The sequence below is a fragment of the Malania oleifera genome, chromosome 12, assembly GCF_029873635.1.
Source record: "Malania oleifera isolate guangnan ecotype guangnan chromosome 12, ASM2987363v1, whole genome shotgun sequence".
Taxonomy (NCBI): Eukaryota; Viridiplantae; Streptophyta; class Magnoliopsida; order Santalales; family Ximeniaceae; genus Malania; species Malania oleifera.
Genome location: NC_080428.1, coordinates 78,855,926 through 78,879,615, shown reverse-complemented (window position 1 = coordinate 78,879,615; position 23,690 = coordinate 78,855,926). Strand labels below are relative to the sequence as shown.

The window sequence follows — 23,690 nt, the reverse complement described above, 5'->3', positions numbered from 1 at the left end:
AAATTGCACAAGAAGAATGGAAACAGAAAAATAGGCAAAGGAACTGAAAATAGCATGCCTTTTAGAATTCTCTGAGGCATCATCACTTGAGTCATTGGCATGACTAACCAGTGAATTATCCTTGCTATTTCTACCCCTACTGCTGGGTGAAGAAGAACGTCTTCTCTTATGTTTGCTCGACTCTGTCACAGGTCTATGTCTCGATCTATCTCCCTTCTCATCCTTCCCTCTCTCTCTCTTTCTATTAATGTCCACTTTATCACTCACTTTTTTTGCTCTCTCTGTTTCTTTTCTATCCTCCTTAGCATCAAGATGATAGGACTTTTTTCTTGAATCCGATTCCTTAGTCTTTTCAAGATGCTGCTCTTTCATTCTCTCTTTAGAGCCATTCCTTTCATCTGTCTTTTCCATTCTGAAACGCCTCTCATCCTGCCTCTGATGGTTCTCAGCTACCTTCTCATTTACCTTCTTATCACTCTCCAACTCCCTAACAACGCCTTTCCCAACAGAACTTTTAATTTCATGTCTGTCATCCTTAGCTGGTTTAATTTTGGCTTCTCTGCCATGAGAATCACCTAAAGTTAGCTTTGACTGTGAATCATCGGAACCATCTAGCTTCTTTTCAACAACATTAGTATCATATTTCCCAATTTCAGAGAGATCTTTTGAAGAATTTAAAGGTCCAATATTACCACGTTCTAACTGTCTATCCACCCCATTATCACTTGACTCATTAACTTCAGCAGCACGATCGATTTTGACACCAGCTGTACCCACACTACCAGGATCACTCCTTGCAATTACTCGACCTCTACCAAGCTCTTCAATATTTGCTTGTAAACTGCCATTCTCAACTGCATCATGAACAGTATCTGAAAAGTTTTTTACATTTGATTGTGGCTGAATAGCATTTTTCCCAGAATCTGGCAAACTGGAAGTCTGAACCACATCATCATCATCCTCATCAGAGGCATAACTTGCAAGACCCAATACATCTCCAGGTGAGCTGGAACTAGATTTTCCACCCACATCTTCAGTCACAGTTTCTTTGGCTTTAACTGGAATTAGAACCTTAGCAGAAGCCTTCAAATTCTGAGTTGATGCAGGAGATGGTGATACTTTATGATTTTGGGCAACAGCATTGGCTTCTACTGCAGCAACTAATAGTGACATCATACGCATTTTTAGAGAATCCATGTAGTAAGAGAAGTTTTTCAATGGAAAATTTGACTAATAAAAATAAATAAAGGTCCAGAGGTAATAAAAATTATAAATACCTTCAATTGTTAAATCATCCTCATTCAGAACTTTTGTTGCAATTTCATCAAAAAGCTCATCAGTAACCTATTCAAAAATAAGGAAGTTAAAAATAACTACCAAAACATATTCATGATAAGACAACCGCCAGTTTTAAGTAGATGCAACCTTTAGAAGAACTTCAGTTAGGACACGTTTTATTTCCTGATTAATTGCAGCAGTTCTAGCAGCTTCCACATAATCCTATATAGAGCAAATGGATGGCAATTCAATTCAATAAGTCAAATAAAGAGCACCAAGTCAAGTTTTACATGAAAAGAACTTAAAAATTTGTCATGTACACAGGAACTCTCCAGCAGCTGATAACAAAGAAGGAATGGATAAAAAATAGAAAGCAACCTCATCATCATCCTCTTCTTCAGTCGACCTAGACGAGTCAATACTTTTGCTCTCTGCCTGATCACCCTTCCCAAGGGATTTATCAATGCCTTCATCTTCAATGGATTGTGCTTCCTCTTTAAGATGCTCTGGAGCAGAACTAGAAATGACAGCTTTTTTTTTAATGATTTCTTCTCTAAGCCAATTAGGCACCGAAGCCTGAAAATATTTCACAACATAAGTCTCCAAAACAATTAGGTATCTGATCAAAATCAAATATGAAGCACAAAAAAATTCTTACCTTTTTAGGGCGCTCTGGAACATTGGAAACCCCGAAAGCATCACCAGAAAAGGTTGTTGTAGGATGAAGAATATTACCTGCACTGAGGCCAAAGGTTGTACCAACAGATGGAACTGGCGGCTGTAAGGTTGCTCCTGGGATCCTACCAAACATTGGTGCTGGATGTCCAGAAAGAGAGGAAGGTACAGCTATGGAAGGATCATGCTGTAAAAGGAAATATATTTGTATTAAAGTTTTAGAACTGCAGGGAATCCATAAATCAAAACCATTGATCAGTGGCCTCATGAGTGTACCCGTGGAATCGGAGGATAAACTACCCCAGATGCAACAGTGGGAGTCCAATTATGAATAGAAGGCACAGCTGCAATAGGGTCAGTGCCTCTTATAGTCCCCGCTGGATCAGTGTAACTAGATTGTGTAAGAGGATCATGTTCACGGTTAAACCTCGATGCAAAAACTAAAGGCTGATCAACAAGATCTGTTGTGGCATCAACTGACTGATTTCCATATGAAAAATGAGGCTGTTCCATCAAAACTGATCTACCAGCAGATAGAGATGGTTGCAAATTGTGCTGCGGCTCCTGATCTGAGGAAACAGGGTAAGGCAAAGACTTGTACATCTGCTCCTTCTGATCAGCAGCCTCTTCTTTACCTGCCATTAGTGTGAGTTGTCAAACAACTAAAATATTCAGTAGTACTAGAAGTCCAAATTGACCAAGGATCCAATTCTTCAATGCTATGCAAAAGAAGCTCAGGTTTCTGCATGAATATATGTGCAGTAAAATTTGAAACTACTAACTCTTACATTACTGCAAGAACAGCAACCCAACCATCCAGCAAAGAATTCTTTGTTTAGGATTCTTGGGACCAAAAAACAAAAGTTTTGCAACAGAAGCTCAATGAGGTAGAAAATAGTCCAAAACCCTAAAGGATTAATTAAACCTTAGTTTGTGAATCATTTAGTCATGCCTCCACACACAATAGCTGCTCTATCTTAAGGGTATTAATTGAGTGTCCTATTTCAGTCATATTCAGGTCAATACAAAATTAGCTAGATAAATATTTTACATAGATGTTGCTTTCTTTGTAAGCACGCAAAAAATTTTAATGCATAAGATATGGTACGTATAATGTCAGAAAATAAACTGAAATTCTTAGCAGCAGCAATCAATAAGCACCCAAATATTCTATCCAGGACCAAGTAATAGGATACTACAGATATTTTCTTGTTTGTCTAATAGAAGATACATATAACTCATTAAAAAAAGAAAGTAAAAATCAAGCAAGATATTACCAAAGGTTCCCACACCATTAGAAAAGGAAATCATGAAAACCTAGAACAATGCCGAACACTAATGAAAAAAAAAAAAAAATGATGTCATATTAGCCAACTAAATCTATTCTGAATACAGAGAACATCCATACTATCAGGATCAATATATATGTAGATCCTGAAGGCTTTAACTCTAAAATATCATGAACATGAATTTCAAAATGCCTCCACAAAATAGCCATATTAAATTAGTTGATGGAAAATATAAAGAGTGCCATGCGGTTACTAACAATTAAGAAATAGAAGAAATTAGTAATCCAAGTTCCAAAGAAGCAGTTCTCGACCAGAAGCTTCACATGCAAATCAATATGCTAAGTAAATCATTACCTGCAACAGAAGAATAACTAGAAGGTACCTCCTGCTGGTGAACAGATGGACTTGTAGGTAGACTTTCTTGACGAGGAAAAAGAGCACTCGATTCTCCAGCCAAAGTTCCATCCCTAACAGTATAAGGTAAATGCCCATCGGGAACATAAGATGATCCAGGGGCAATGGATGTAGACTCCTGCAAATGAGCAACAACTGGCCTGTGTGGAGGCGCAGGGGGCAGCGGATAGTGCTGATAGCTTGATGCAGGAAAGGACTGCTGTTGAAACTCTGGATAATGGGGGTCAACAGGTTGTGGAAAATGATCATGATAATGACTCTGTTCATCATGTCTGCCACCTGGCGTAAACTGTGACTGTGGATGCTGGTTTTCCATTGCAGCTTTGGCAGCAGCCCATGCTCTGGCCCTGGCAGCCCAATCTTCCTCATTGCTATGAGCTGCCCATTTAGAGAAATCGAGAAAAATATAGTTCTAATTCATTAGAGAAGAGGATGATCGTATGCTGAAGTACAGTAAAGTTTCTAGCAGTATATTTCAAGGAAAAACTTTATTTATTTATTTATTTTCTTTTTTTTTGTTTTAGGTTTGGGGGGGTGGGGGCTAGGGTTGGAATTTTGAAACATTCAATTAAATATATAATAAAAACAAGCAGAGCCCCTGTGCTATGCAGAGGATATTAGTTCACTACATACGTTAAATAATTTTCTTAGCGTAATTATTATTAAATATTAAACTTCTAATATAAAAATTAATTATTAATATAATATCATTTTTTTTGTGCCATATTTTCTCACAAAATCCATTTAGTAAAAATAGAGTTCAACTCATCAATACATCAAGAAAGGCACTGCCAAGTTATCTAGTCACTTATTGAATTTAGATCCACTTTGAACTAATAAAGTATAAATATTCAAAATTATTTTGTAATTGACGCGTTTGAAGCAATCTTACCTAAGTGGAACAGGAATGGGATCGCAGTACGGCACATGCTCTAAAATGTGGAACATTAGGGGTATAATTAAAAAAATATATTGGTGAAAAAAGTGTCACGTGTATATTTTGGAGAGGATATTCAGGTGTTTCTGAATGAAGAAGAGTTTTTCTATTGTGAATAGATTGATAATAATAGAAAAAGACTTAATATGTGATGATTCCCCACTTTTAAGTAATAAAATGTTATTTTATGTGAAAGGCATTGAATTAAAACTTTGGATAAATAGATTTAGCATTCCAGAATGAAAATGTACCACATTTCGGAACATTAGTACCAATATGTGGTTTGCTAGGGCGTTAGCATTTTCTGGTAACTACGGATTTTGAAGCTTTGAAATATTGCTCACTACAAAGCACACAAAAATAAAACTTAGATAAAAAATTCTTAATTTGCATTTGGACGATACAATTATGGGGGAATTTTAAGTTGGCAAATGGGTTAAAGAACTCGTAAAGGCTGGAAGCTTACTTTCTATTCTTGCAATTTTCTGTAAAATTTTTTGGGGGCAGTTTCTACCATTTAGGCAAATGTCAACGTGTAATTTAACTTTGATTTTTTCGGCAATATATAGTTTGAATTTTATTGACAAAAACGTTCTAAATTCAGTTATTTTTGGAATGATGATTTACTAATATGCTTCATAAGTTAGTTGACCTATGACGAGTGAAGATAGTGATATTATATCAGACTGCTTAATTTGGGGATGTTTGAATATTAAATTTTTAACGTAAAAAATTGCATCTATACTAATATATTAAAGCAAAACATCCTTGCCTCAAGCCTCCAAACCCTCAATACTAAATTCTCAGATTTTTGAATTTTTAAAATTTTTAAGCTAAATTTTGATTGTTTTAAGCTTACATCTTGAAATCTAATTGGTAGTTCAATACTTAAATGTCTTGGTAAAAAACTAAATGGAGAAAAATAATTACAGTTAAGTTAAACATGACAATTTTAAAAATTATATTCTTAAATCCTAAATTCTTGAATTTTTTAGCTAAATTTTGACTGGTTGTAAACTTGTACCTTGAAATCTAATTGGCAATTCACTATTTAAGGGTTGGTAAAAAATAAATGAATAAAAATAACTACATTTAAGATGACTTTGTTTGGCTTATTCAGTTTAATGTGACAATTTTTTAAAAATAATATTCTTGAATCCTAAATTCTTGAATTTTTGAATTTAAATTTTTTTCGCAAAACTTTGATTGGTTGTAAACCTAAATCATGAAGATTAATTGGTTGTTTACCATTTAAATGTGTTGGTAAAAAAAATAAATGAAGAAAAAGAATTATGTTTCAATTGACTTTATTGGCTCATTTAGTTTAATGTGACAATAAAAAAAATTAAATTCTTAAATGTTACAAATTAAGGTAATTATTTCTATGCACAAAATTCTCCTCTTTTCATGCCATAATTCTCATCTCTCTCTGTGAAGAGGCAATAATCAACTTCCAGTCTAGTGAAGCTTAGTCAGGTTTCTACGTGTTATTATAGTGATCTTGCTTATCTAAGTGTTACTAAAAAAAATTGATATAATAAAACATAGAGATCTGGTGGCTATTGTCACCTCTTCACATTGAGAGAGAGCACATGTGAGAGAGAGAGACAGAGAAAAAGGAGATAGGAAATATTTAAGGTTGAGATAGCATAGAAAATAAGATGAATGAGGATTTTATGAAAAAGATGGTATTGAATTTAAATTGATAAGGACATGAAAATTGAGGCCTGAAAGGAGGAGAATTTTGTGCATAGAAATAGTTACCTCAATTTGTAACATATAAGAATTTAATTTTTTTATTGTCACATTAAATTTAATGAGCCAATCTAAGTCAACTTAAATGTAATTCTTTTTCTTCATTTATTTTTTCACCAATGCATTTAAATAGTGAACAACCAATAAAACTTCAACATGTAAGCATACAAAAAATTAAAATTTAGCAAAAAAAAACTACAAAATCCAAAAATTCGAGAATTTAGGATTTAAGAATTTAATTTTTAAAATTATCAAATTAAACTTGATAAGCTAATCAAAGTCAACTAAACTGTAACAATTTTCTTCACTTAGTTTTTACTAACACATTTATACAGTGAGCAACCAATCAGATTTCAAGATATAAGTTTACAACCTGTCAAAATTTAGCAATTTCTAACATATAAAAAAATTAATTTTCCAAATATTTACATTAAACTTAATGGACCAATTGAAGCCAACTCAAATGCAATTATTTATCTTTTATATTTTTTTACAAAAACATATAAATAGTGAACAACCAATCATACTTGAACATGTAACTTTACAGCCAATCAAAATTTAGCTAAAATTTTTTAAAATCTAAAACTTCGAGAATTTAGGATCTAAAATTTAAAATTTTAAACTATCACATTAAATTATCTTGTCACATTAAGTTTAATGAGCATATCAAAGTTGACTTTAATGTATATTTCTTCGGTTATTTTTTCTACTAACAGTTGGTGATGGGATCAAGATGTCCAAAAAGTCATAAAAACAAATGCAAAAAAAAAAAAATGGTATAAAACATGGCAAAATTATATAAATATAGAAAACCTTGAAAAGTACAAAGAGACAAGAAAAGATGCAAAAAAGACTATTAGTGAAGCTAAACATAGAGCTTGTGATAATTTATACGCTAGACTAGATACAAAAGAAGAGGGAAGAGACATATATAAACTTGCATAAGCTTGAGAAAGAAAATGCAAAGATTTAGGTAATGCAAAACAATGTTTTGAAAGGAGAAGGCATAAGGCAAGGTGCTCTAACCCTCAAGAGGTAAAGCATAAGCCTTAGGGAGTTGGGGTGGGGCATAAGCCTTTTATGAATTTTATTTTTAGATAAAAATATGTAAATAAATTATATATTTTTAAAAATTTAAGAAAAAAATTAAGAAAATCACAAATATAATGTTAAAAAAATAAATAAATATACATTGCAAACTACTTGTTGGCCTGCCAAGGTCTTAAATTTCTATTTTGACTCAAATTTTAAAGCTCCAAAAATACAGAAATTTCATCAAAATTTTTTATCTTGTTGTCAATTTCAAATTTGATTTGAAAAATTAATAGAAATCAGTAGTAAAGCATATAATTTTTTTACGAAACCTTAGAAATGGTTTATAGACATATTAATGTAAGTTTTATGACTAATATGTTACAAGTTAAATACATCCATGTTGTGTATGAGATGGAAAAGTTGTAATATAATATGTGTATCAAACATATTTTTAAGATAATTTGCATTAAACATATTCAGTTAATACAAATGAAATTTATAAATCATTTAAATATTATTTATTATACAAATAATGATAATTTAGACGTTGATGGTTAAATAAAATGTTGTTGTAAGTTTACTTTTTCATATAATTTCAAAAGCTCTTGTAATAATCTTTTGTTTTGATAAAAAATAAAATAAAATAAATTAAGAGAAAAATTTCACTTCACTCCTAAATCTCTCCATTTGAATTCTAAGGAAATTTTATTCTATAGTAAAAATTTTGATATGTTTCGCTAAATTTTCGCGATAAATTTTGGATGATTCGTTAAGATTTCGATGAAAATCATGTAAACAGAAATCGACTGCAATTTCAATCTTCAAGGGTAACAAAAATCAGAAATTTCAACAATTTCATGGAAATTTAAGACCATGTGGCCTACTAACTTGAATTCATGACATAAATCATGACTAGCTATACTATATTATGACATTCCTTTAATATAAACACATAGTTAAAATTTTCTAGCCAATTCCAACTAGAGAATCACACACCCAAAATGCACAAGTCTCAACTAAAAAAGTGCAAAAGGCATGCCTTTTGTACAAATGCATAAGCCCCAACGTGCAATGCATTAGCGTTTTTGGAATTTGTTATTTTAGATTAAACCCAGAAACATTTTAGGCGTGCCTTGCCTTGAGGCTCGAGCCTCAATTGAGACTTTCGAAGCATTGGTGAAAAATGTATAAAAGATGAGAATGATAATATGTTTGTCAAAGTAAAATACATAAAATTAAAGGTGGTGGAGATACTTTAATGAGTTTTTTAATGAAAACCAAATTGAAAGTATGAACTTAGAAGTGACAAATGGGAAAAAAAGAAGACTTATTTGCAAAATTAGACTTAAAGAATTGAAATGACTTAAAAAAAGATGAAAAGTGGGAAATCTATAAGACTGGACAACATCCCAATTGAAGTTTTGAAATGTATAGGGGATAATGGAAGGATATAGTTAACTAATCTATTCAACACTATTAAAAAAACCAAGAAAATGTTGGAGGAATGGAGGAAAAGCTGGCTAGTATCTATATACAAAAATAAAGGTAATATTCAAAACTATAATAACTATCACAGAATCAAATTTATGATTCATATGATGAAATTGTGGGAAAGGGTCGAACAAAGAATAAGTTTAGAAACTCAGGTTTTATGCCTGGGACTCGACAACAAAAGCTATTTATCTTTTAAGAAGGTTAATGGAAAAGTTTATAGGAAAGCAGACGGACTTACATATGATTTTTATTGATCTAGAGAAAACTTATATAATAGAGTACCTAAGAGAAGTTCTTTGGTGGGTCTTAGAAAATAAAGAATTTTCCAATAGATATACTAATTGCATGAAGGATATGAGTGATGGAGTAACTACTAGCATTAGGACTACAGGAGGAGTCTACAAAATTTCCAATCACAATAGGTGAACATCAAGGATCTACTTTGAGAAATTACCTTTTCGCTTTAGTGATTGATAAACTCATTAGGAATATTCAAAACAAGATCCCACAATGTATGTTGTTTGAAGATTATATTGTTTTAATTGATGAAAGTAGGAGGGGAATAGAATCTAAATTAGAACTTTGGAGAACAACTTGAAATTTCTTATGTTTTAGGATAAGTAGAAATAATACAGAATATAAGCAATGTAACATTGTAACTTCAACCACGTAAGGAGGTATATTAAAGATATAAACTTGATAATCAAGAAATTAATAGCACTCGTCAATTCAATATCTTGAATCTATTATGCAAGCAGAAGGAGAAATTGAATAGGATGTAACAAAGTTAAAATATGTCGGGTAAAATCGAAAAGTGCTTCATGCTATGTGACCATAGAATACACTTAAAATTAAAAGGAAAATTTTATAAGACAGCTATAAGACCAACCATGCTTTATGGTCAAAATTTTGGGCAACTACAAAACAACATATACAAACAATAAAAGCTGTCGAAATGAGAATGCTAAGGTGGATGACTGATATAACTTTAAAGGATAAATTAAGGAACAAGCATATTTGCAATAAGTTAAACATAGCACTGAAAGAAAATAAGATTAGGGAAGGAAGGCTTAAATGGTGTAGGCATTTGAAATGCAGGCCAAATGATGCACAAATGAGGAGTGGGCCAGTTATTGTTTATGGAAGTAGAAGGGGTAGGGGTAGATCTAAAATAATATGCAATGAGATAGTGAGAAAGGATTTATAGCTCTTAAGCTAGCTGAGGACAATGCCCTCGATTGTATGAATTGGCAGAAAAAGACTCTACGTAGCTGATTTCACCTAGTGGGACTTAAGGCTTACTGCTGCTGCGGCTATTGTTGCTATTTTTTCACTAACACATTTAAACAGTGAACACATTTTACTAACACATTTAAATAGTGAACAACCAATTAGATTTCAAGACGTAAACTTACAACCAATGTTTTAAAAGGCAGGGGCGTAAGGTGAAGTGTTTTAACCCTCAAACGAGGAGGCGTAAGCCTTAAGGCGTTGGGGCGTAAGCCTTTTGAGAATTTGCTTTTAAGATAAATTATATATGTTTAAAATAAAGTAAAATTTAAGAAAATCACAAATATAATGTAAAAAAGAAAAACTAGATGTACTTTGCAAAATACTTGTTGGCCATTCAGAAATGGCTAACTTGAATACATGACATAAATCATGACAAGATATAGCTATAACATTACAAAGTTCAAACTATTTTCATGTCTTAAGATACAAGTCCAATTATTTTGGAAAGGATGAGGTTCAAGAGTTGTAGAAATAAAGTCATATTATGACATTCCTTTTGTACAAACATGTAGTTAAAATTTTCTAACCAATTCTAACATGAGAATCACACACCCAAAATGCGTACACCTCAACTAAAAAGGTGCAAAAGGCATGCTTTTTGCAAAAATGCGTAAGCCTTAGCATGTAATGTGTTGGCCTTTTTGGAATTTGATATTTTAGATTGAGCCTCAAGGCGTTTTAAGCATGCCTTGCCTTGAGGCGAGCCTCAAGGTGAGCCTTGATTGAGCCTTTTAAAACACTGCTTACAATTAATCAAATGCAGCTAGAATTTTTTGAAATCCAAAAACCTGAGAATTTTTAGGATTGAGGATCTGAAGGCTCTAGAGGAAAGGACGTCCTGTTTTAATATGTTAGTATAGATTAACAAAGTTAAATGGTTCCGATCAATGCAATGCTATTTAATGTAATGAAACCTATTTGAGGCACTACAGACAAGCGGCACATATCATGAATTCATGATCTTCACCGCATCATAACGAAAGACAATACTAAAGATGTATGAATTGATCAGGCAATGAGATTTCACTGCAGTTTTCACCTTAATGACACTAACCACTCAAAAAAATATAAGATTAATTCATTCTTCAAACTAAATACAAGATCAATTAGGCAGAAAATGATCCCCGAACCTTAAAAAAAAACACACTTGCTGAAGAGAAATAACAAAGGGAACTCAATAAATATGGATGACATTATCACTTCCCGAAAAAGCTTGTTGTATAGAAAATAACAAAGAAAATAACATATGAATGCCATTATCACTTCTGTGTCTTTTATCCTCCGAGGATCCTTCTATTACATAACCTCACCACTAAAGGAGCTGCTGCCTACTGGCAAAAATAATCCCAACTTCTGAGCACAACTTTCTTGAATTTGTCAAGAAACCAAAGCCACTACATGACAACATCAAGTAAATGAGCTAATTCAAATTTCAATTTTGGCTTGAACTTTGGTCATCATTGACAATATTTGCAACACCAGCATGTCTGTGCATTTATGTAACTCTGTAACTTGGTTTATTAAATACATGCTATGCTCCATCGCTAGGAAACACGGACACTTCTGGAAGCCTGAAGTGTCGGTGTCCGGCACGTATCGGATACCGATACCTGCCCGACACTCCCCGACAAGTATCCAACACGTGCCAGGAATTAATTGATTTAGTTTTGTTTTTGGACACGATGAAAACACTTTCCAACACTTCGTGACACGACTAGGATACCACCAAGACATTTCTTGCACTAAAATGCTGTGTTTGGTTGCCCTCTTAATTCTGTTAATAAAATCCCATAAAGCAATTGAGGAGAAGTTGAAAGACTGAGAGCCAAGAGGTTCTTTGACATTTGAGTGGTTGGGATTTGAAGAACTAGTGCCTATGTGCCAGCCTTGTAGAGAACTGCCAGACCTCCTGATCCCTAGAACCCCCTGCCCTCTCCCAAAAAATAAAATAAAATACAATAAAACCATCATTCGTTTTCAGCTCTCTGTTCATATATATATAATTTATTGATAAGACATGCTCATTAGCCATGCCCTTGAGTTGTGTTTTTTGTTGTTGAACCAATACTCTGCAATATGAATGTAGTTGATGATTGTATAAGTACAGTTTGTAAAACGTGTAATTGATAATTTTGCATAAATGGTGCTTATATTTCATTTAAAATCAAAACTACTAAAATATTTGTCATCTAAAAGGAAAACATGCCTAAATATAAATATACTTTTGTATTAATTAATTAATGTATCCCTAACGTGTCATATCCTCATTTTTTCAAAATTGTCATATCACCGTGTCAGTGACTCAGTATCATGTCCTATTCATGTCTTGTGTCAGTATCAGTGCTTCCTAGCTCCATCGTGTTTCAAAAGTTAGGAAGTCTCTCAAATCCATTACATGATGCCATTGCGTAAAGATATCGGGTCCCAATACAGATACACCCTACTATAGTGATCAAAACAAAATTACAGCCATAGCCGCTGCTATGGACACTCCACCGCATAGCAGCTGCCATGATCACCATAGGACCACCACAATACTAAAACTCTAAATTATTTGTTTCCTGATGTTTCTGCTTATTTTATCTCTCTGTAGACGCCCCATTTTATCTCTCTTCCCTGCAACTCGCACACAGGGGAGCCTCCATCACCCTCTCCAAGCTCCACTCTCTCCCTCTCACAGTCCTAGCCTCCTTCGCGGCCGTGAGCACCTCCAGACCCCATTAATTCTGGCCACCTGCATTTTCCTCGTCGTCCTCGCCCAGATTCATACCACCAGCCACGCTCCACGCCATCATCGTCATCACACCGAGGAGAACAGGTGCTGCACCTCACTGTAACCGGCGTCATCTCCTTTTCTCCCAACAGCCTCCGAATCTCCCCGAACAACTCGTACCCATCCACGTCCAAGTAATTCTTAGCCAGAACCATAAACTCCTCAAACCCAGCCGTCAAAAACCCATCAAAGCGCATCTCCGGCAATTTAAACCCATTTCCTCTCTCCCGTCCTTCCTTTTTTACACCTGTACACACCCTACCGCCATCCTTCATTTTCATCCCAGAAACTTTCAGAACAAGAGGGAAATCCTCCACATCCAGGGCAGCCAAGTAGTAACTAGATCAGGTCCGAGTTCTGGGAAGTCATCTGCGACGAGCACGGCATCGACCACACCAGCAAGTGCAGCAGCAACTACGACCTACAGGTTGAGCACATCAATGTCTATTACAACGAGGCCGGTGGCGGCAGGAATCCCCAGTTTGTCACTCTTTGGTTGGAGGCACTGGTTCAGGTATCTGATACCATTGTGGAGCCTTGCAATGATACTCTTTCTGTTCATCAGCTTGTTGAGGATGGTGATGAATGAATGGTCCTAGAAAATGAGGCTTTGTATGATATCTGCACCAACCCACTAACTCACACACACTGCACACACAGCACTACACACACACACAGCACTACGCGCACACACAGCACACACAGCATCACGCACACACACTGCACACACCTACACTCACTAACTCATATATTAACTTGTATACTAACCCTTACTGACTCATATACTAACTTGTATACTAACTCTTACTAACTTGTATACCAACTCATATACTAACTTATATACTAACTCACTAACTCATATACTAACTCATGCTAACTCTCATACTAATTCATGCTAACTCTCATACTAACTTCATCTACACACATATTTTACACACATTGTTTACACACCCTTATCCACACACATTTACACACACATTTTACACACAATGTTAACACACTTTTTACACACACTTTACTCACATATTGTTTACACACTTATCCACACACATATACACACACATTTTACACGTACTTCTCACACACACCGGCACACACTCTTAACTCACGCACCACTAACTCATGCACACACCTTTACACACATTCATGCCCACGCACTAACTCACACACCTACATGCACACACCTTTACACACTCATACACACACTGTTAACACACGTTTATACACTGTTAACACACGGCCACGAACACTTACACGGTTGATCCACTGAACTGGTTTTAGACCGGTTTTCTTATTTTATTTTTTTATTTTTGTACCATATTACATAATTGTTCAAAAATTCCAAAAAAATATGAAAAATCACAAAAATTCAAAAAAAAAAAGAGAAAAAATTAGGAAAAATTATTTTTGAGATCCCAAAAATTATTTTGCAATCTCTTCACCCCGAATGAGTCTAAAAACCTCCCCAAAAATAGTATTTCAAAATTTTGGGGAGCGTATTTTGTAACATATTTTCTCCATTTTCTTTCCCTATGATTGCAACAAAAGGGTATGAGCTTTTCAAGCTTCGTGTAACCCCAATTATGAGGGAATATGTATATAAGGTAAATATATTTGTATGGTTCATTTATTTGCATGTCGTAAATTCACAAAGGGAGTAAAATGAAAGACCATTAAGTTTAATTAGGATAATTTTCAATTAATTAGATACCGTTCGTAAGAACGAGTGTGCAGGGGGCGCTCATACCTTCCCCTCACATAACCGAACTCCCGATTCCTGCTTTGGTAACGCAAACCAATTCTACCCTTCATTGGGTAATAGTCAAGTATTCTAACCACACTCCAAGAGGTTAGTGGCGACTCCACCTTCCATGTTTTCCAAAAAATCAAACTTAAAACCACTATTTATTTTGCCCATCCCCGGGGCACCTTCGCTCCACGGGAACGTCGCAACACTCTCGATCATTCTATTCAAAGCATCAGCCACAACTGTGAATAAAAGGAGGAAGTGGATCCACTTGCCTACCACTCATCAAAGCTTTAAATGAGGACTTAGGCTCTCCATTCACAGTTACCAAAAATACCACAAAAGAGAGAGAACCTGCAAACCACTTCCTCCAACCTATCTGAAACCCATCTAAAAACCCCCAAGCAACTTTTTTCATTTTTCGGTAAGAGAAAAGAATTATATTAACAACAAACCAAAGAGTACAAGGAGGGTCAAAAAGATTTCCTCTGGAGAAGAGAAGGGGAGAACAAAAAACAATTAACTTGATCAAAGATTTCAATACAATGTCTTCCCCCCACTCTTCTAACAGCATCTACCACAGCCTCATTCACCACCAGAGCCGCATCTAAGATCTGATGATCGCAATTAAAGCATTCTGATAATGCGAATATTGTCCATTGGCACTCTAGCCAACCTATTAGAAAGAACCCAACCAAAACTTTACACACATTGTTGCCAAATTAGTGGGACAAAAATCCCCGACCCTATAAGAACACCCCTTAACACAGAGTACCACTAGATTCTATTTCTTTTATAGTTACAAGGTTAGTTAAGATCTCGTAAAAACTAGTCACCAAACTAATAGACCTAAAACCCCTCACCCTTCTAAACCAGTACTTAGCTATAAGGGCTATAAAGGCAAATTCACATTGATTCCTCAACCCCGTTAATATAAAACTCCCCAAACACCCTCATAATATCACCCTCTAAAACTTCCCAGCTATTCTATAAAATTTATAAAAAAATAATAAATAAAAAATAAAAACCCACCATAAGAATTATCAAGACCCGCAGCTTTATCCTTATTCAAAACTTCCTTCCATAATTTTTGGCAGTGATATCAAATAGCCCCTAAAATTCCCATGCACCCTACTCTAAAAGGAAAATTTTATTTTCAGACATCATATGAATTATCTTATTTTATTTTCTAAGATATTTTATGTATTTTTCAACAAATTGAAAACATTTTACTGTAAGTATATTTATTATGATTAGATATATCTAACATATATTACTAATAGACCTTTTCTACCTGGAGTTGAAAATTCTAAAAGAAAACTGTTAAATAGTATAAAAGTTGTATATGAACACCAAACAAGAGTCGTGTGGGAAGCTAAGATTGAACTATCATCTAGACATGTAAAGCTACAATAGACCATTAGTGATAAATGTGTGCATATAATATTTCTGAGAAGTATTTTGAAAATTTCAAAAGTATCATTGCCTATCATAATATTTTAGACTACCAAAATATTTTACACATCCACATTTTCATATAGATTTTTTATAATTATTAAATTTTATAGAATGTGCTGGTATTCTTCATGAAATTTTCAATTTTTATTAGAAAATTAAATAGTAAATGAAGCTTTTTTTTACTTCTATAGATAAAAAAAATTATCAATGAAGAAAGAGAATATGCAAAAGCAAGAGAACAAGAATTTTAAAAAAAAAAAAAAAAAAGATAATGTCATTTAAAGGCATCAAAGCTATAAGCCAACAACAAGGTGCTTACCCGCACTGCAGGGTATTCAAAAAAAATAAAGAATTACAAGTGAGTCAACTAAAGACAAACCATCATGCCATCTAGTAACTTGAGAAATCCAGTGGTCATTAAAAACATGAAAGGGCAATGTCATTCCTTTGAAAGCTCTATTATTCCTTTCCTTCCACACAAACCAAAAATGGCAAGGGGAATGAGGAACAAGGCTTTGTTCCTCTCCTTAACCCACTGATGCTTGATTAAGGAAATGGCCAAATCCCACAGGGTTATTATCAAGGAGCAGTGCAAGAGGATGTGATCAACAGTTTCCGCACTTTCTAAACACGAGCGCTTGTTTACAAGGGGCAGCCTCCTTTTTAAAAGATTGTCCACGGTAAGAATTTTCCCAAGAGTTGCCTCCCATGCAAAGAAGGCAATTTTTGTTGGAGTTGCTGTATTCAGATGGGCTTCCAAGAAAGTTACTAAAGTTCCTGCCAGTGAAGTGAGTTAAGGATCTGACCATAAACCTGCCGTTTTTGTACAGGATGCATTGAGATTGTTAGAGGTGTTAACGATAGTGAATTTTGTATAACCAATCATAAAAATCAATGAGATGCTCAATTTCCCAATCTAAAGCATCCCTAATCAAAGGAACGTTCCAAACATCCCCAAGGCCAGATAGTTGAAGATAATTAGTGACAAGAGCATCCTTGTCACAAGCTAAACTGAAAATAGAAGGAAATTTGGTGCCAAGGGGAGATTGACCATATAAAATATCATGCTAGAAGAAAATATTATCCCCATTCCCACTTCAAAGCTGATGAAAGGGAAAAAATCCTCCCAACCTTTTTGACATATTTCCAAACTCCAACACCACGTGCTCCTCTCCCAGCTTTAGTGATCCAACCATTATGCAAAACACCATATTTTGTAGCAATTACTTCCGTCCAAAGGTTATCCTTCTCCTTCATGAACCACCAAAGCCATTTTGCAATAGAGCTACCTTAATCTCTTCACAAATTAGTCAAAGAGATGCCCCATGAACTAAAGCCCAATGTAAAAAAGGAAGGCTCCCCGCTTTGTGAGCGTAAGGGGAGGGTCGTCACAGTGTACACAACCTTACCCCTACTTTTATGCAGAGAGGCAGTTTCCTTGGACTTGAACCCAAGGCCAACCGGTCACAAAGGAGCAATCTAAATCCCAATGTGACACAAAAAAAATAATTCTATTCCATCACAATTCACAAATAGGAAAGCATGACTTAATCTTTGAATATTCTAGCACTCCTATCCACCTAAAAGATCCAAAGAATAGCTTAGCAAGCACAACCATACAAAGCTTTCCCTTTCATACATCTACCAAGCCCTCAAGCTTTCCCAACATAAAATCATCCACTTCCCAACCAATCAATTCACACCTCATCAACGAAAGAAAGAAATTTACACCAAAGCTGCCTATCCACCTAACAATAAAGGAGTAAGTCCTCAATTGTGGTGTGATACTCAATGTAGCTTGGAAGGCTAATGTCCCCTCCAAGATTAAAGCATTTACTTGGAGTTTGGTTCTTAATAGAACTAATATTACTAACTAGTTGCAACTGAGGAGACCTAATAAAGCGACCACTATAAAGAAGCAAGTTGAGCTTAAGCACATGTCATGAGCACATTGACACAAAAACTCATATATATATATAAAAATATATAAATGCAAAGAAATATATTGTGTGCGAGAGAGAGGGAAAGAGTAAAAGTTGAGCTTAAGCACATATCACGAGCACATAGACACAAAACTCATATATATATATATGCAAAGAAATATACTGTGTGAGAGAGAGAGGTAAATATAATAGAGGAGGATAAGGTATCCTCCACTATAGAAAAAAGAATGAAGAAGCAGCAGTGCAGACACAGAAACTCATATATATACATATGCAAAAAAAAATATTGTGAGAGAGAGAGAGAGAGTAAATATATAGAGGATAAGGTATCCTCCACTAGAAAAAAAGGATGAAGCAGCAGGGTCTCCAATCCTTCCATGCATTGATTAATGAAACTCTTATAGAAAAACCATTACCAGGACACCAATGAGATTGCCAACAAAGAATTATTTTAAGAGACAAAAACAGTAAATACAATAAGGAGGACAAAAATCCTCCACTAAAAAGGAAAACCATTAAGGGGGGAAAAATCATAAAACAATTAGTGAAGCCCCACAAGAAACTTTAAAGTTTCTTACAATGCACTCCAACTAAATGCAACAAATCACAACATGTATGTGGCAGGGCCAAAATTTTCCCTTTGGAAAGGGTGAGGGGGAATGAGGAAATAAAATAAATATTTTAAAAAATAATAATGGGGCTACAAGAAAATTTTAAAAGTCAAGACATGGCTCCCCCTGCCTCTAATGCCAGCATGGCACTTCTCCACCAAAACTTCCTCTCCTTAATTTTACTAGAACTCTTTGAGGAACAAGAAATATGATCTCCAAAAAGTAAGGCCACACCCATTACTTCCCAAAAACAAGGAAACAATGCATGACCAAATGAGAATAGTCACCCCATTAGAGTAACAAATCACATATGCAAATCAAGAAATAAAGCTTCAATTGGCCTCCTCCTCTGCATTAAATCATTAGTATTGATTCTTTGAAGGATTGCAGGCATGCAGCCAAAGTGAAAGCCTCAACTTTGGAATGATCCTCAGATTTCCAAATAAAAAGGTTTTGGAGAAAAGAAGCATTGTTAGGTATATGAATTATATAAGCAAAGAATGACTTATAAAAAAGTACCCAGAGAGAGTAAAACCCATCCATTAATGTCACTCCTCACAGAAAAATTCAAGGAATCAAAAGCATTCAAGATTCAACAACAAAATAAAATCATCACTCTAGCAGAACAAAAAACTTCAGAGTTCAAATCTGCTTGACCAAGTGAAAAAAGCACAGAAAAGCTGGAAAGAAAAAAGCAACCCCAATCTAAAGATTCTCCCATAGCATAACACCCATTCTACCTAAAAGCATATGCTTGCTAGGATTTGCCATGTGCCAAAGGAAATTATTGTCTAAAACAAAATGCCATAACCACCTCCCTGCTAAAGAGATGTTTTTAAACACCAAATTACCCACGCTTAGATCCCCTTTACTCTTAGGCTAACAAACAATCCCCCATTTAACAAGCTAATACTACTTATTATCACCTACCTCGGGCCACAAAAAATCTCTCTTACTTTTTCCATCTTCTGAGCCATAAACACTAGAATGCAAAACAAAGACAAATGATACAAATGAATAATTCTGACCCTCTAACATCGAAGAAGAACCCCTCCACCCATCCAAGGTTATGGAGACCTTCTCATGTGTGAGAATGCCTAAATACATAAGAGGCAAATCACAAACCCCAAGACCTACAACCAACCCATACTACAAAGGAACATTAGCAAACTTGTCTGAACTTTTAGATGGAAGAAGTAATTATTAAGGAATAAGAGTAAGCAACAAAACTTCATAGAACAAGATGTCCTCCTAAAGCAACACAAAACTAAAAAATTAAAAACAACTTAAAACGACAAAGCCCTCCAATTTTTTTGCACATTTATGAACCCCAACCCTAGACATCTTTGAATTTACATTTTTAACATGTTTTACCTCACATCTAGTTATCAATATTTAATGGACGAAATATGGCCTTTTATTTTAATAGCTAATGGTTTTAGAAATATATTCTTTCATTTAAATACAAATTTACTTTATCATAAGAAATTAAATTATATTTTTTTATTAAAAAAGAAAGCTTTTACCTACGGGAAGCCCAAAAAAAATTAAAAACAACTTAAAATGACAAAACCATCCAATTTCATTGCACATCTATGAACCACACCCACAGACATTTTTCAATTGATATTTTTAACATGTTTTACCTGACATGTTATCAATATTTAATGGATAAAACTTTGGCCTTTTACTTTGATAGCTAATGGTTTTAGAAAGATATTCTTTCATTTAAATACAAATATTTTTTCTAAAAAAAAAATACCATTACCTAAGGTAAGCCTGTATCTAGATTTGGAAAAATACAATAAAAATAATATTATAACTTTGGATAGGTGGAAAAGTGCTTTATTTTCTAGTGGTCATATTAGCCTTATCCAAGCACATCTCTCTAGCGTGACTTTTTAGAATCCCAGTTGGGTAGCTAGGGAAATTGAGATAGTAATGAGATATTTCTTATGGTTGGGCATAGGGGATAAGAGAGGTCATTTGATTAGCTGGGATCTAAATTGGAGGTCAGCTTGGGTCTTGGAAATTATGCAGCTATTTGAAAACAAAGTTCTATTTCTCAAATGTTCCAGAATTAGGCATTTGCCCAGCACATCTGACCAAAACATCAACATTATTCCCAAAAGGGCAAGTACAAAATACCAATACTGAAATTCAAAACTCAAAATTAAGAGCAAAACACCACTTCTGAGAGTGCCATGAGATTCCTCTATTCTTACTGAAAAAAATTCCTCTCATCTCCCCTCAAAACTTGCATGTCCCACACAACTGAATTGCTTTAATTCCTTATATTTAAGGTAGATGTTGAGTCACCTACCAACCTTTTTTATAGGACCCAACATAAAACTGGTTCAAATACAAAAAGGAATAAAGAAGAGCCATATCTTAGCCTATTGAGCAAAGTTCAAATGTATAAAACAGTATCTTTAACATGCAGAAATGTGTGTGTAGAAGTTTCTGGTGTTCAATAGATGCAATCAAACAAAAAATTTAAACAAACTGCTCTAGAAATTTGCTTTTAATATATATACTTAACTATGTTCCAACAAATCACAATCAATAAGATAGAATTTGGTGATTTATCTTACCTCCACACATGTAAAAACTAAATATTTCTATATAACAGAAGGCTTCTGTTTAATAAAGTAATTACAAATAGATGAAGCTTGAGTGCAGACTACAAAGAACAAAAGATCTTTGACAGATAAACAGAGGGAAACAAACTTGGCAAAACTCAAGTGCAGGTAAGTACTCACCTGGATATTCCCAACTTTGGTGATGAGCCCAATTAGAATTGCCCCATTCCTACAAGCACTCATGAAAACAAAGATTAGTTCATATTTGAAGCAAAAAACAGAAGTTGCATCACACTCTCAATCACACTTCAGGACTAATGGGCTTGACAAACTATTACAGCATGGTCTTCCAAAAACTAGAAAAGCTACAGTACGGACATGCGCCCACACGCACAGACAGAGAATCCTCATCCACATACAAAAAGGCCACACTATTACTATTACCATCCTGCCTTTCTTTAAGGAAAAAAATGAAAAGCAAGTTCACAGTGTTCAATTTAAGTGAAATCCACTGCTTTATACAAAATTATAATGAGAATAGCAAATGGCCGTTGTAGATTCGTAGAATCAGTCACGAAATTATACACAGCCATAGTAGTTATAGCTACCAACAAATACCAGAAAGGCTCGCTTAATGCATTCGTTCAGATGCTAAACAATAAGGAGAAATGGCAAGCCATAAAATTTCAAATTAGATGGAAAAGGATTACCAACAAAAAAGAAAGCAAGTTACCAATCAACAAAATTAGCAAATACACGCAAATACGATGAAGCCCTGTAGCAACACAGAGCCTAAGACTGGGCTATTATATAGAACCTGCCTTTCGAAAGTAAAAAGAAGTTAATTTCTTCCTTGATTCGAACCCAATTTTATAAAATAAATTGGTAGCGAGTAGAAAGAGCAACATTAAGAACGAGACCTAAAATCAAACATAAATGGATGCAGAAACTCTGGTACGCACCTGGTTGACCTGAGGATAAGGTGGAGGAACTTGGGAGTGAGGATGATGAGGAGGAGGAAGGTGAGGGGGAGGCACGGAGGCGCGAGGAGGCGGAGGGAACTGACTGTGAGGTGGGTAAGCAGGATAAGGGTTGTGGAGAGCCGGCGCAGGATAAGCGGAGGGAGGAAGATGATCGGAGTGGGGTGGCGCGGCCCACTGAGGCGGTGGAGACGGAGGCTGCGACGGGTGGTACTGAAATTGCCCAGGGTACCAAGGGCCTTGTGAAGGGACTGGCTGTCTTGGTGGTGCGTGGTGGTGGGGGAGATTGAGGTGGGGATCCGCCATGGATGACGGCGGAGGGGGCGGTCTCATAAACCGATGAGACTGTTGAAACGCGTCCATGTTCGTTCCCTCCCCTTCGCGAAGGTGGTGGGGACGGGTGGAAGTGGTGGTGCGGGCGGAGAATTGGCGTTTGGGGCTGTGGCCTTTGGGTTTTTGCCCTGCGGGTTTGGAAATGCAATCTAGAGATAAGCGAATGGGAAGGGCAAAAGTGGGTTTTAAAAGGGAGGAGCAGAGATGTTTCGGTGAGACCGAATGCAGGAGATATGCCCATAGGAAGGAGAACCTCCTGTGTGGCGTTTATATACGGATCAATCCTGACTCAACCTAATTAATAAATTAGTCGAGTTCGGATGGCACCATCTATTTAACTTTTTATAAATAAATAAAAAAAAATTTCTCTCTCTCTCTCTCTCTCTCTCTCTATATATATATATATATATAAATTATGATATTTGATAAATGTATGTTATATTATGGATTTTTTAAATAAATACAGTTAAGATACAAGTTATATAATTATATTTTTTGAAATATTTAGCAAAAAAATGATAAATAGGTTGTAAGTACTATTTTTTGAATTTCAAATCACTTTGTTTAAAAAAATATTTAAATGTAAAAATAAATTAAATAATAAATAAGTACTATTAACTCACAAATATTAAGATATTAATGGAAAATAAATAAATGAGTGTTGTTTTTTTAAAAATAAAATAAAAAGAAGATTTAACTCATATTTGATGAAATTTTAAATAAAAAATTAAAACAAATATATTATATATTTATTAACAGGTACTCATTTATAACTCGTTTATTAATTAGGTAAATTTGGATTTATGATTTACTCATTTGTAAACGGGTTAACCCGAACCCAACCCATTTAACTCTCACCCATTTATGACCCAACCCGCTGGCTCGTTTTGCCACCCTTATGCTTTTGTAATAGGTTTTGCATGCTCAAATCTTTACCGTGTAAGGAAAACAAAAATATGGTTTAGTGATGCACAAATCAAAATGTAGGTGCATTTGAGTATAAATTATTAAAAGCTCATGACGCTAATCTTATATTTGGAGGAGTCTTAAATTTAGATTTGTATTGGATGTGGATAAGGTGTAATCAAAATCC

General features: G+C 34.8%; 1 protein-coding gene across 1 annotated transcript in view; it reads right to left on the bottom strand.

Annotated features, from left to right (window-relative positions):
• The window catches only part of LOC131144024 (uncharacterized), a 40,666-nt gene extending 17,847 nt beyond the window's left edge, over positions 1-22,819 (bottom strand). Inside the window, exons 1-9 of the mRNA XM_058092367.1 lie at positions 22,247-22,819; positions 21,465-21,513; positions 3,597-4,034; positions 2,230-2,588; positions 1,937-2,140; positions 1,657-1,854; positions 1,426-1,500; positions 1,278-1,344; positions 59-1,151 (exon numbers count right to left, since the gene is read on the bottom strand). Coding sequence (XP_057948350.1) covers positions 59-1,151; positions 1,278-1,344; positions 1,426-1,500; positions 1,657-1,854; positions 1,937-2,140; positions 2,230-2,588; positions 3,597-4,034; positions 21,465-21,513; positions 22,247-22,627 — 2,864 coding nt within the window. The 5' untranslated portion in view covers positions 22,628-22,819. The remainder of the gene's footprint in view (positions 1-58; positions 1,152-1,277; positions 1,345-1,425; positions 1,501-1,656; positions 1,855-1,936; positions 2,141-2,229; positions 2,589-3,596; positions 4,035-21,464; positions 21,514-22,246) is intronic.
• Between the last annotated feature and the right edge of the window lie 871 nt (positions 22,820-23,690).